At 42.7% G+C, this 15333-nt stretch overlaps 1 protein-coding gene across 7 annotated transcripts in view; it reads right to left on the reverse strand.

Moving 5' to 3' along the window:
• Positions 1-15333, reverse strand: part of LOC102460964 (uncharacterized) — a 49098-nt gene that overhangs the window by 19042 nt on the left and 14723 nt on the right. For 3 of the 7 annotated variants that reach the window (XM_075925612.1, XM_075925613.1, XM_075925614.1), the window contains 2 exons: positions 7676-13353; positions 2328-2355 (listed from right to left, as the gene is read on the reverse strand). In XM_075925612.1, the coding sequence (XP_075781727.1) occupies positions 2328-2355; positions 7676-7690 (43 nt within the window). In that variant the 5' untranslated portion in view covers positions 7691-13353. Of the gene's footprint in view, positions 1-2327; positions 2356-2648; positions 4536-7675; positions 13354-15333 lie in introns of those variants that run through there. The other 4 variants (XM_006114064.4, XM_025180182.2, XM_075925615.1 and 1 more) reach the window with 2 other exon arrangements.

Raw genomic sequence — 15333 nt, forward strand, 5'->3', positions numbered from 1 at the left:
CATTATTCCTCAAATCCAAGGGTTATTTCAAAACAAGCTCATAATTTCAAAACTATTTTGAAGCATTGGGCTTGCTGTATGGACACTCGCCTTCTTATTTTGAAATAATGGGAGTTACTTTGAAATAACTCTGTAGTTTAGACATACCCTTAAGGGATAAGGGATTTGTACAGTGGTGGCAGGAGCTAACAGCATCTAGAAGCAGGTACTGAGAAAACATGTCCCCCCGCCTCCCTCTAGCAGTAGAAGACTAAACCACAGGTGTCTCTTCCCCATTCAAGAGCCAAGTTAAGAATGGCCATAGCGGGTTAGATCAACGGTCCATCTAGCCCAGTATCCTGTCTTCTGACAGTGGCCAATGCCAGGTGCCCAAAGTGGGAATGAACAGAACAGGTAACCATCAAGTGACCCATCCCATTGCCACTTCTGACAAGTTATGCAGTGGTTTTGTAATATGAACCAGTGTTTGAAGAGCAGGTAAAGCTGCTTAACTGCCTGGAGAGGAGGCTGCGATTTGCAGGTTACCGGTGCATCCAAATTTACCCCCTTCCTGAGCTCTATGGGACTGTCACGCATGCACACAGCCCCACTGGAATCCACATGGCTGCATCACACATTTAAGGACGCTGTGCTTTTTGTCACATGCTCCCATTAAGCAGCTTTTTGTCACATGCTCCCATTAAGCAGCTTTTTGGGGAGATTGCCTAATCCTGACACACTTCTGCTTTCAAGAGAAACTATTCAAAACAAAGCAAGTCTTGGTGAACTGCCCCTTGCATCGTCAGCATTACCCAGTCACAGAAGCACAGTTTCACTTGGATTCAAAAGTGTCATGGAGGCAAACACAATCCACTAGGTGAAGGGGTCAGCCACATTGTGCTTACGCAAACACTTCCATGCAAACAGCCACCAAAGGGAGGGGAGTTCTATTAAAAGCACCATTTTATTGAGCGACCTTGCTGTCAAAGGGCTGCTTGACAAATGTACTCGGGCATTTGGAAAGCAACTTTCTTTCCTCCCTGCAACTGGGACATTGACTCCTGTTTGATTAAAAACCTCACCATATCTAATTGCACTCCTCTCCCATGTTATGCTGGCATAAAACCTCCCAACATACCCCGCATTCCACAGTATTTTTCAGAGCTTTTTCCAAATTTATTAAGGTGAATGCAGTGCTGCCGTACTGCACGGAGAGCTAGAGATGGCAAATCATATATTTTTGCCCCTTCTGACATGGGTATCTCCCCTCTAACAAGGGGTAGCAGCTTCCCAGAGGAGGAGAAACTAATGACAGAGTCTGGGTAGCATCTAAGTAATTTGTTTTGTTTACATACACGAGTCCTGAAAGAGATGCTCAAACAGCATACAGGGAAATCTGTTCAAGGGATCTCAGCCCAACATCTATACCGGATGCCTTGCAAGCAGCTTTGGTTTAAGCAGTAGCATAAAGCAGATTCTCCTGCTTCTTGCACAGTTTCTTATTCAGGGACCCTGCCTCTACACAGAGCCTTGCATAACAAGTAGTGACACCACAGCAGTTCTTCCTCAGGTGTTAGAACTAGCTTGCACTGCAAGACAAAATACTTGAAACCCAGTGATGCCTGCCATAAAGTGAAAACATGGGGGATTTGCTCATGAATTCTGGTTTATGTGCAGAAACAGAACACAGGGGCTATTAAAAGAATTGTAGCTCTTTACTTAAGCTGAAAGAATATTCCAAGAGAGGGGACTTTTTGGAGCAGATGGCCCAGTAACAGCAGTTCGGAGTTTTGGGAAGCTGCTTCCTACTCTTAGTCCCCATCATTTTAAGAGGGGATAGATAATCTAGCTAGAAAGACATTTGATTTTATTAAGGAAAAGGAGAATTAAGCTAGAAGTGGTAGAAAGATGCTAACTCAGTGAACTAGAAAACCCATCTCTTGGGTTTCAGCATGTACTATAAAAATATTTTGAGGAAAGAGAAGGGCCCATAAGGCTTAATAGAAGCCCAATTTAGAGACATAGGATTAGGTTTTTCAGTCTGGTGCTGCCACCTGATGTAAGGATTATTTGGGGGCTAATAGTGATTAGCTACAGTTAATGTTGCTTCCTTAAAGTATTAGTTTTCTGACCGAGATCACTGATTGTTGTTTGGCAGGGAGAAAGGACTTTTCACCAATTCTTGATATAAAGTACCCCAAAGTCCACTCTGCAATATACAAGTTCTTCAACAATCTTTAGTGCTGCTGACCTTTATACCAAAGGCTGAGGGAATGAGCCACGTTTAGATTTAACTGAAACCTTATTTGATCTAAACAGTAATGATCTTGTTAAAGTTTAATTCTTACCTGGTTTCACCTCCTGGGACCTGTTTGCCTGTAAAGAAAACAGAGTTAGTGTTCATTACAGGAAAGAAGCACTGAATACGTTCACAGTTTTCTTCTTACTCATGGTCACTTTAAATCTAAAACTTGTAGCTGGCAAGCATTGCCTCTTTCAGGGTTATAGAAAACTAGCTATGAGGGTTTCCAGCTCTTGTGCATGAGAAAGAGAGGAAAGTGGGATTTATAAAGGAACAGAGACAGGATACCTAAGAGCATAGTTTACTACATCACGGGGGCATCTACATGTTGATATTCAGCCTAATAATACTGCTTTCTCATACTCACCCCCTCCTCAGGTTTAATCACATTGGGGGTGGACTTTGCCAGGTCCCAGTGAACCTGTGCATTAATCACCTGTCCCAGCAGGGAAGAAAACAATAAGAGGGGTGGAAATATGGAGAAAAACAAAGGTTTCATGGCAAAACTTGACTGAGGACCTACATGAGAAAGAAAACAAACTAAAGAATAATCAACTAGGCTCTCCCAGACATAATCAGCATGACAAACTCTGCTGTTCTGGGTTTCCTCAGCTCATCCACTCCCCCATCCTTCTAACAAATAGCCCCTTATTATAGAAAGGGTAGGGAGAGCGGTAACTAACTTATACACTGGCCAGCTACTCAGGTGTTATCTATTATCTAATCAGCACTGCCAAGTAGCAATCATTAAGCAGAGGAGAGCTCTCTCATTCATGGAATGAACGCTTAATACCTTCTCAAGGATTCTCTCCTGGTGCGGGAGGATTCTGCTGGTGTTTCAATGGAACATTTAAAGGGATGCTGCCGGGAAGGTTATCCCAAACAAAAACATTAACCTTATAAACATATTTGGTATAGGCTTCTTTCTATACACCTGAGTAGATAACAGGGCCTATTTGCATCCTTACAGGCTTGGGGCCAAAATTAGAAAAAGAAATCAATTAAGTTTAAGTTTTTATAAAACCACCATTGTTTTCAATAACATGTGAAAGCTGAGATGGACACCTTTGCCTTACTGTGTTTGTAGCCCAGGCATGGCAGCCTTATGCTGGTGGATGAGAAACACAAGTGAATCCAATCTCTGACTGAAGCACAAAAAGCAAACAGCATTAATAGTGACGTGTAAATTAGATGTTTGAAATTCTTTCTCTCAACATGACTCTCAACATGTCATTGGTAACACAGACAAGGCAATTAGCGTATTTAACTTGATTGATAGTCTCCATTTAAAATGTCAATCTTTTTTTTTTAAATCTTCTTTGAGATTGTCACAGCTGAGGCTCAGTGACATGCACATCTCTCTGTTCTAATCAGAAGGCTCACAACTAAAAATCCAGGGTGGTGGCAAAAACAATGTTCCATTTGGTTTTCTATATAGCAGGACCCAGTTCTTAGAAGGTGAGGCTCTGCTCTTGCAATGAGCTCTGTGTGGGTGGATCCCTGCCCTTATGCACAGCTCAGGGTTTAACTTATTTAGGCTCTTATTCTGCATATTGCTCCATCTGGACAGACCTCTGCACCTGCACACAGCTCCATTGACTTCAGTGGGACTCCCTATGGGGAGGGGGACAGGGCAGGATCCGGGGCTAAGCAGTTGTGCTTTAGATCAGAGGTGGTCATATGGCATCTGTAGGCAAAGTGGTTCCGGCTTATTGCAATTTCTCAGGTGCACTTGGTTCATTTGAAATGAAAGGTACTCATAACGATCATAACAGGTACTTAGAAATAGCCTTCATAACATTCATGGGGGTGCAGTGGTGCCTCTGGCCAATTCATCTGCAGGGATCAAATCCAGGACATCTGGGTCTAACTATATAAGCCTCAAGATTCATAGCCACAAAGGTGGAATCAGTAGGCTGTTAGGCAGCTTTGTGGTCCTGGGCCCTAGTGCAGAAGCTGAAAGGTGAGGCCCATTTTCTTGAGCACAGTAGATGTCCTTCTGTACATGTTTTGTCAGTAGAGGAGACAAAGAGACACACTTGTGAAGCACTATTAAGGCTTCTACTTTATATTCTCTGGAGCCACTGGTGAGCCATTAAATGAGTCACACTTTCAAGGTAGCCACTAGAAAGTGACTAGACCACACACTCTGGAGCAAATCTGTCATTCTAGTCAGTAAATGGCAACAGCACAAATGCACATGGGGGGAGGGGGACAAACACAAAGACTTTGTCTACACTACAAGTTTCTGTGGCAGAAAATATGCTAATGAGAGACTCATTAGCATGAGTCATGACATCATTAGCATATTTTCTGCTGTTTCTTTTTGCGCAAGGGGTTTTTGTGCAAGGACGAGCAGTGTAGCCACTTCTGTTCTGTGCAAAAACCTTGTTTTGTACAAGATCTTTATGCTTTTCCAGGACAGGCATAAGGATCCTGGGCAAAATAGCGGTTTTGTGCAAAACAGAAGTGGCTACACTGCTTCTTCTTGCGCAAAAACCCCTTGGGCAAAAAGAAACAGCAAAAAATATGCTAATGATGTCACGACTCATGCTAATGAGTCCCTCATTAGCATATTTTCTGCCGCTAAAACATGTAGTGTAGGACATGTAGTGTAGCCAAACTGAACTGGCCAAATGGCCAATGATCCACTGACATGAATAGAAAAAGTTCCATTGATCTGAATACACTTTGAATCAGGGCCCCAAAACTGACATCCCAACCTGAGCAATTTTTTTTTAAGATTTTGCCCAGTTGAGGATGTCAGTCACTGGCTGACCGGAAGTTTTGCATGAGAATAAAGTCCAGGCAAGGATTTCAGGAATTGTAGGAGACAGGATTTATGTGTGTAAATATAGCAATTGGTATTCTCCCCACTCCTCTGTAAATAACAGTGGGTCGCCAAGGAAGAAGCATATGGCTCAGTTGACCAGGCACACCACCAATAATCATGAATTCCGTATGGCTGAAGATTGAGGCAAAGCAAATAGCTCGCTCATAGCACAAAGGCTGAGACCTGTTCTCATGAGCTGTTCATCAGTTACAAACAGCAAGAAATTGTGTAAAAATCAATGCCTGTAGAAAATCCACAAAAAGGAAATGAGGCTACAGACCCCTGGATACATTATGCCACTGAAGGAAGCAAACAGCTCTAGTCCGAAGCAAAGTTCCCAATCAGGCTGCTGAGGGTTTTCAGTTTCCTAGGCTGCACATTCAAATTTTCCAGACTGTTACTCTATAGGTAACATCTAAACAGTATTGTCATAATGCCCCCTTCTTTGGTATCTTAGTTCTTACCCAATGTCATTTCTCCCAAAATGAGTATAAACAGGACTCTTGTGTGGCCCAACTCGTTGGCAGCTGTTGGGTTGGATACAGCTGCTGACAGATGTACAGGGCCGGCACAAAACATTTTGGCACCTGAGGCAGGGAGCTCAAATGATGCCCCCATGCCCCCTTGCTTGGGCCTAAACTTTGTAAGGTCTCAATTCTCTGGGTTCTAGTGGTTTTCAAACTTTTTTCCTCATGACCCAGCTGAAGAAAATTGTTGATGCCCTGACCCAACGTAATTTGACTAAAGTGTCGGCTCTGGAGTGGGGCTGAGGAGGAGAGCTTTGGGGTAGAGGACACCAAAATAAATTAATGGGTAGAAGGTTTAAAACTAATAAAAGAAAGTTCTTCTTCACACAGCATGTAGTCAACCTGTGGAACTCCTTGCCAGAGGAGGCTGTGAAGGCTAGGACTATAACAGAGTTTAAAGAGAAGCTAGATAATTTCATGGAGGTTAGGTCCATAAAAGGCTATTAGCCAGGGGATAGAAATGGTGTCCCTGGCCTCTGTTTGTCAGAGGCTGGAGATGGATGGCACAAGACAAATCGCTTGATCATTGTCTTCGGTCCAGTCCCTCCGGGGGCACCTGCTGTTGGCCACTGTCAGCAGACAGGCTACTGGGCTAGATGGACTTTTGGTCTGACCCAGTATGGCCATTCTTATGTTCTTACGTATAGGAGGGGGCTCTGGCCTTGGGGGGAGATTAAGGCTGGGACAGGAGGGGCTTACCTCGAGCGACTCCTGTCAGCAGTGCAGTGGGGGTGCTAAGGCAGCTTCCTGCCTCTCCTGGCACTGCAGACCATCCCAGAAGTGGCCAGCAGCAGGTTCCCAGCCAATGAGAGTACAGAGCTAGCACTTGTGACAGGGACAGTGCACAGAGCTCTGTGCGCTTCTTCCCCACCTAGAAGCTGGGCCTCTTACCAACCGATTCTGGGGTGCAGCACAGTCTGTGGTGCCAGAACAGGCAAGTAGCTGCCTTAGCACCCCCACTGCTGCTATGAGACCCAGTGCCTGACATTCCACGACGCAGTACTGGGTCGTGACCCATAGTTTGAAAACCATTGGATTAGGGAAAACTTTAGGGACAACCAAGGTCAGGATTGACGTTCTTATTTTGCCAATAAATCCAGCCCTCCTCCCCATACAGGAATGGATGCTAAGCCCCAGATCCTGAGAAGACTTAGTCATGTGCTTAACTGTGCACCTTGTGCATGCCCCTACTAAAATGGGCTTATTCCCGGGGTATACGGCTCCGCCTGTGTGCAAGTCTCACTCAGGGTCTGTGTGCTCTGCTGAAGACGAGGGATGAACTCAGCCCAGTGTAATCAGAAGAGCTAAAGGTTTTGTTTTTTTCATGACTAAGGAGTTCAGCCCACCATAGCTCAGTTTCCTAATGTTGAAGTATTAAGGCTATTATTTCTATTACAATAGCTCCCCATTGTGCTGGGGGCAGTACATACATACAACAAAAAATAGCCCCTGCCCCCCAAAGAGTGAACCATCTCAGTACATGACAAGAGACAACAGATAGAAGGGGAGGGGGGAGTACATGGTAACACTGAGGTTATAGCAATGATCAAAGGTACACTAGCTGTCTAATCATTAACAAGCTTTTATAGGCCTCACAACAGAAGTAAGTCTTAAGAGGAGATTTGAAGGTCTGGTAGATTTTTACATGCTGCTTCTCCCATTCAAAAGGGGCAGCGTATCCAAAAGCACCAAGGAGCTTATAGGAATAGCAGGGTGATGGTTGACAAAGGTATCGTTCAGTGCCAACAACCGAGCAGAATGCTAGAGGTGATAGGCAGGGCGTGGGTGTACATGACGCGCTTGAACAATACTGAGAAATAATGTGTGTTTCATGCTGTCAACTGAGAGATACAAAGCACTGGGGAGTGACAAAGTTGAAACCACGAGCCAGGTGATGGTCTTTGCAGCAGAGTTTGGAATAGACGTAAGGACAGGAGGATACGTGATGACATTTGTCAAAGCCAGAAAGGAGGAGTTGCAATCATCCAGGCTATTCCTCTTTTATAGACAAATATACTTTGCAGTCTGTCGTACCTCTTCTGTTTTCATATTTCTGGTGGCTGTTGGCGGATACAATATTTCTGCCTCTTTCAGCTAAATCTTCCATTGGTATCTGGATATTTTCTGTCAGAGAGATTTCTCCATCCCTAATCATCTCGTGAAAATATTAAGTGTCTCATCTCTTGTGCTTCTGTATGTGTGTGTCCATGTATAGGTAACTCCTGGTTTTGTGGACAGTAGTTTGTATGGGTGCAATGACCCAAAATAAAATGTTAAAATTGTATTTTATAAATGGCTTTCATCTTGATGGGCTTTAAAGCAACTTTTTTTCCCCTATCAAGTTAGATTTCATAAGATAAGTTATGTGTGACCTATAGCCCAGTTTAAAAGATAGAAAGGTTTCTGTAATTGTCTTTCTAGCTTAGTAAATGAGAAAGTGGAGATGATGAAATGTATCATACGTCTGAGTTTATTTTTATTTTACTGATGAATAAATGTTTGAGCAATAGTTTGTGTGGTTAGTTTTCCTGGGTCTTTTCCCACTGGTTATTTTTAGAAGGGTTTTATTTGAATTTTCCATAAACAAGTGACAATGTCTTTGAGAGAGTCAAGGTGAAGGAGGTAATATCTTTTATTAGACCAACTTCTGATGAAGAGAGAGAGAAGCTTTTAAGCTTTTTTCTCTATGCAACATAGGTTGATCCAATTAAAGATTTTACCTCTCCCATCTTGTCTTTAATATCCTGGGACCAATATAGATAAGTCAACCATGCATATGTGTTTTTAGGAATTTGTCCCCAATAAAAATAAGAGCATGTCAGACCAGGTCTATAAGAGACACTAAGGGTCAGCTTAAAATACGCAACTTGATCTACATAAATAACATAGTTGGAGTCGACATACCTTACGTCAAGCTTGGCACCATCATCAGAGTGAGAGGCCAATGGGAGCAAATGCTCCCATGAGCTTCTCTTATTCCTCACAACTGCTAGGAGTACTGGTGCCAATCAGGGAGACCCTCGGTGTTGAATTTAACATGTCTGTATTAGACCTGCTAAATAGAATACCAGAAGATCAATCTCCAGCATGACAAATGGAAACATGGCCTCAGTTTGCTCAAGAGTGGTCTTTTTTGTATCTAATGTTGATATTTTGGGGAGTCAAAAGTCAATAGTTTCCATGAGATCAAAAATACTGATTTTTTTAAAAATTGCTGGCTTAAATATGGCTCTTTCAAGTTGACACTTGCTATCTATAACTAAATTCAAGGTTGATTAGACAGAGTTACATGGTTACAAGTTAGGCTTTGCAGCAGGTTTGTTCACAGACCTTGGAGGGAGACATTGTAAGGCAGAGTTTTCACTGAAAAAATTTCAGCCTGCTACAAGTGGAAGCTAAAACTAACATGTTGGGGCAATGTCTATGTTGTCGTACTGTAAACGGACACAAAAGAGCTATGCTCATTTACACTCAAGAGACATTTGGCTCTCAATTTTTTAGTTGATTATTTTGTGGCTATAGTAGTTCCTCTCTTATACATGTATGCAAAATTATTTCCTCTCATGAGACCTTTGTATTACCTACCCGGAGTTAAGCATCAGCACCAACTCCCATTTCTTTGCTCCATTGGTCAGAGGGAATTGTTTTAGGTTTGCAAAATTTGGGGATATTAGATGTAATAAAATATAAAAGATTTCTCGGGATATATTGTGTAACTTTTTTAATGCATGGATAATCAACGTGACAAATCTTGGGCACCTTGGCCCAGAACTTAGGACCTAAATACCATCCTCCTGAATTGTTCTAGCAATATAGTCATTTTGCTATGTATAGAGTAGTTTTAACTTACTAAAGGAATGAGGTTTATGTTTCATGCACATGCCATACCTTTATCTACTTTGTTTAATATCTTTTGTAATGTCACTAAATAAAGCCTGGTCACATTTTCCAGTCTTCAGATTCCAGAACCAGTACTTTAGTTCCTTCTGCCACATAAATATATAAAGCAAACATGATGTTTTATGAAACGGAAATCTACATTGAACCTGTTTTCTCAGGGCCTTCCGATAATTTCAAGCAATTGTTCCTCAATAGTGTATTGTTTATTTTTCCAGAGCTGGAAGACCAGGGTTCTCATTATCTAACTTAAATTAGAGGAAATCACAGAATTGTGGCAAGTCAGAGTCTTGCTTAAAGATTAGCTCTAGTAATCTCCTGAAATTCATCCTATTTACATGCTGAATCATTTTTAATGGCAAGTAAGAAGCTTAACCCTGGTATGATTTCTCTATTAAAATGAGACAGAATGCAAGTTCTTGAAGAGGACAGTAAGGGCAATAACCAATTAGCTGTTAGCAAACCAAATAAATACATAGTGCCAGCGAACAAGCACTTGGCTCCAAAATAGAACCGAGACTGGTATACAGTGGATTATTTAAAGTTTTTGTTCCTTGCTAGGTGGAATAACTGTTTCTTTGCAGCTCTGATCTATTTGCAAGATTAGTCTGAACTGAAGACAGTTAATGCAAGCAAAGAAATAGTTTACAGAGCAGCTACAACTGCAGTGCCCAAGGTGGAGAAGTTCCAGAAGTTGTGAAATGGGTGAGTTGCATATGACTAGTGACACAGTCTTATAATAGCATCCTGATTCAAGCATTTGTTAGTAGTAGTAGGATATTTTTAAAGGGGGATTTTCCATGAGGGTAGGCATTTCTCCAACTTAAGCAAAGTGGGTCCAGACCTTACAAGGTAGGAGAACTATGGATTTTATAGAAATCTGTTTTTTTTAATTATATAAGATCAGCTATCCATTAAAGTAGAGCTAAATGCTAATAATTCCAACTAATAATACAACTGTAATTTAATTTGTTCCAATTCACAACTCACCAGTCCAAAAGTATACACCGGATAATAGTCTGCAGTATAGGGAGGACTGAATTGCTTATTGAGGTTTGAACCATAATCCAAAGTTCTCACATTTAAACTAGTGGATCAAATTTGGTCTACTTCATAAACATCATCTGTTTTATACCATCACGTGTCCTGCAATGTCATGAATGAGACGAGAGCCCTAACTGTAGCGGGAAAACTGCTGATCTGCCAGCCTTTCCCAAAAACTCACTAAATGAGTCCATGCAGTTCACTGATGCCAACCCACAAACAGGCTATTTACAGAGAATAGTGTGGGAGCTGCTGGTGTGTCCCCTTGTGCTTGTTTGTGGGTCGTGGGGCTAATTGGCTAAACCATGGGAACAGCAACTATTGTGCAGTAGCCAGGCTATTGTGCAATAAAGCAAAGGGAGTAGCTGGTGATCCCATGGCCCCTTCCTACGCTTATTGCTCTGAGAAGCAATTCCAATGCTAAGTGGCGCAGAGGCATTAAGTATGGCCCAAGAAGGTACTGCTAGGGTAAAGTACAAATGGCTAAGTGAAGAAACTTTTTAAAACCCTATTGGGAGAGAGCCTGAAAGAGGAGCACTGATCGTTCATTACAGATCTAATGGCTGTAGAATGATGAGGCCATATAATGAAGTTTTTAAAATAAATAAATAAGTTGCTCTTTTGAATACATTAACATAAGAACGGCCATACTGGCTCAGACCAAAGATCCAGCTAGCCCAGTATCCTGTCTGCTGACAGTGGCCAAAACCAGGTGCCCAAAAGAAATAAACAGAACAGGTAATAATCAAGTGATCCGTCCCCTGCCACCCATTCCCAGCTTCTGAAAAACAGAGGCTAGGGACATCATTTCTATCCATCTTGGCTCATAGCCATTGATGGAGCTATCCTCCATGTATTTATCTAGTTCTCTTTTAAACCCCATTAAAGTCCTGGTCTTCACAATATCCACTGTCAAGGAGTTCCATAGGTTGACTGTGCATGGTGTGAAGAAATACTTCCTTTTCTTTGTTTTAAACCTGCTACCTATTAATTTCATGTGGTGATCCCTAGTTCTTATGTTATGGGAACAAGTAAATAACTTTTTTTAATTTACTTTTTCCACACTGGTCATGATTTCATAGACCTCTATCATATACTCCTCCCCTTAGTCTCCTCTTTTCTAAGCTGAAAAGTCCCAGTATCATTAATTTCTCCTCGTATGATACCCATTCCAAACCCCCTAATCATTTTTGTTGCCCTTTTCTGAACTTTTTTCATTGCCAAGATATTTTTTGAGGGATGAGGAGACCACATCTGCACACAGTATTCAAGATGTGGGCGTACCATTGATTTATATAGAGGCAATAAGACATTCTCAATCTTATTCTCTATCCCTTTGCTAATTATTCATAACATTCTGTTTGCTTTTTTAACTGCTGCTGAACATTGAGTGGGTGTTTTCAGAAAACTATCCACAATATTCCAAAATCTCTCTCGAGTGGTAATAGCTAATTTAGTCCCCATCATTTTATACATATAGTTGAGATTATGTTTTCCAATATGCATTACTTTGCATTTATCAACATTAACATGCATCTGCCATTTCATTGCCCATTCTTCGTCTTCTTAATAAGGGTATCCATATAAGACCTGACTTGAGGCTCATTAAAGTCACTTGAAATGCTTCCATTGACTTCTGTGAACACTGGGCCAAGCTCATATTCGGAAGTTGGTGAATTATATATTTTTTTCTTTACCATTCACTTTTAAAATGTGAATATAAATAAATCTTAGGGTCTTGTTGATGATAAATATCCTTCTTTGCTAGATCTCTGTCTGGTTCCTAGAAACTGTTAAATACAAAACAGTGTCTTACTATACAATGAAAGGTCAGAGTTCAAAAAACAGATCAACAGAAAATATGCAAATGAAAGTCCCTCATTAGCATATTTTTTGCCAAAAAAACTCGTAGCGTAGACATAGCCTCAGTGAATAACCCCTTCACCTGAGCAACATAAGTTACTAACATAAGCATCTGTGTGACAACGTTATGTTAGCAGAGAGCGGCTATACTAGAGTGCTTACAGTGACACAGTTGCGTGGGCATAAGCTCTCTAGCGTAGCCATAGCCTGACGCCAGGTTTCCACGCCAGGGGAAGATCGACGCTGCCATGATCCATTTACCAGAGTTTGATTTAGCAGGTCTAGTTAAGACCTGCTAAATCGAACTCACAGGGTGCCCCTGTTGGTGGCCGGTACTCCTGCACCTATGTGGAGTAAGGGAAGCTGACAGGAGTGTTTGCTCCTGTTGGCCTCCCACTGAGGGGATAGTGGATAGTGGGGAAACTTGAATCAAGGTATGTGAACTAATTAATGTAGCTGGAGTTGCGTATCTTGATTTGACCTTCTCCTTTACTGTAGACCTGGCCTAATTTACAGCATCCTCCCTGGGACTGCCCTATGAGCTACAGTGCTGCATGTTATAGCCTCACTTGCCCCCGCTATTCCTCCCCACTCCGCTTTCTCCCTACTCAAGAGCCAGTGAGTGGATCCTCAGAGGGCAGCCTTAAAGCAGTCTTCCATAGTGTTTGTGTTGGAGAACTCTCTCCCAGCCATAACTAGGCCTCTCAGTGCCCCTTGAGACTACTCCAGAAAATGTACAAGATGTCAGGGGTCCAGAAGGGTATGAGGAGCTCCCCCTTTTTCTCCCAGTCCTGTGTTTAGACTGGTAGATCACAAATCTTGCTGTCATGTTGCATCAGATGATCCACATTTCCAGATTTCCTTGAGGATCCCAGGAAGTATCTGTTAATTGCCCTGATGTTCTCCCCCTGGAATGAATACAGAGCAAAGGGAAAGAGAACAATTGACAGTCAGTGTTTATAAAGACATGGGTACAGCACTGATCTTCAGCCTAAACCAGGCATGTCCAAAGTCCGGCCCGCGGGCCAATTGTGGCCCGTGTTCCGGTTTAATATGGCCCCACAGGTAATTTGGCAATATCTATCTTTTATGGCCCCCAACGAATCCATATGTATTGAGATGAATACATTGTAAAATCTCAGTTAATGTCAGTTGGTCTAAATCAGTTATAAATATATTTGGACACAACATGTATACTTGGTTTTATGTTCCTGTTCATATTTTTTTAACTTAAAAGTTGACAGACAACCTTTATTACCAATAATATGTAATGTACTTTACAATGTTCCTGACATATATTTCAGCTTCTTGGATTTTTTTTTCATCTGGCCTTCAGATATGAAAGGCAGAGTGATTTAACACCTGTTTAGATTTGTCATCCATGTGACGAAATGAAAAGTATGCTGTTTGCAATAAACTTTGCATAAAATAGTTAATTTGCATTTCATTTTAATGGTTCAAAGAATGTCAGGCAAAATGGTCGGCCCTCACGCATGTTCACTTCTTCAAATCTGGCCCTCTTTGAAAAAAGTTTGGACATCCCTGGCCTAAACATTTAAATTGTATCCACAGAGTCAAAGCCAGCGCAATATACAGCAAGACGGAATCTGGAAGAGGCACAGAGAAACAGAGTAGCAAACTTAGCTTCCTATTCCAGAAACAACCCCCACTACAACTTCCCTGCACATAACAAAACCCATAGCTGAGCTATAACACTTCCCTTCCAGAGAACTGGTGGTCCTGCACTACCAACAAGGAACTATTGTCTCCGTTACTAAAGGAAGATGGGCCACTACAGACACATAAATATCGTTGGCTGGAAGGTGCTTGCTAAGTCTCTCTGTTAAGACACAAACTCCAGTTGATGTCTTTATTTTTGCTGGGTGACTTTTTTCTCCCTTTGAATTTGATGCTTTTACTAACATTTAAAGCAGATTCAAATACATAGGAGAGTTGGCGCCTGTGCCGTTCTAGACACCAGGGATATTCTGTGATGGAGATACACAGTATTTGGAGATCAAGGCATGGCAGGCAAAGGCCTTGTCAGTCTCCTGTAAGAGCTGCCTTTATTTCATGGACCCTTCAGCAACAGAGCACAGTTCCTAATACAGGGGCGGGCAAAAGGGCCACCATGGGCCGGATCTGGCCCGCCAAGTAGGTTGATCCCACCTGCGGAGGTCCTGCTGCTCCCCCACTCCCTGGCCAATTAGGGCCTAGGGATGGGGGACCATGCAGTGTTTAAAGTCAACCCTGGTGGCAGGGGGAAGCCTGCAAAGTTTCCTCCTGCCCTGCCCCTGCCCTGCAAGGAGTGCGCGGCGGCGGCAGGATGGGAGGAGACTTCGCATGTTCCCCTCGCCTCAAAGCCCGGATTGGCCTGGGATGGGAAGAGCACGCAAAGTCTCCTCCCCCCCTGCAAGGGGCTCTGTACTTAAGAGTCAAATGCCAACTCATTGACCTGGAGGCAGAAGGGAGCATGCAAAGTCTCCTCCCACCGCCAGGGGCATGGGTGCCCAAAGGGAACCGCCAGCTGTTCAGAACATCTGGCTGTTCTCTCGGGGGGGGGGGAAGGGGGAAAAGACTTTGTGCACTCCCCCACCTCCAGACCAATCACGGTCTGTGGGCAGGGAAGTAGGGAAGTGTCCTGGCCCCGCCCCTTCTGCCTGAGGATCCGCCCCTTCTGAGGTGGCCTGAGGCCACTTCAAAAATTTCTGAAGTGGTCACCAGTCAAAAATTATTTCCCACCCCTGTCCTAATATAAGAGCCCTGCTACCACAGCGCAGCATTCGAACAGAATTGCATGTAGCTTCTACAGTCTAGCACAAGGTGTCACTGTTGGAAACTAGTTGCTTTGCTTTGTGGATCTCAGACAGGGTTTAGTGTTTGTCCAA

This window comes from Pelodiscus sinensis, chromosome 3, assembly GCF_049634645.1.
Source record: "Pelodiscus sinensis isolate JC-2024 chromosome 3, ASM4963464v1, whole genome shotgun sequence".
NCBI classification, from domain to species: domain Eukaryota; kingdom Metazoa; phylum Chordata; order Testudines; family Trionychidae; genus Pelodiscus; species Pelodiscus sinensis.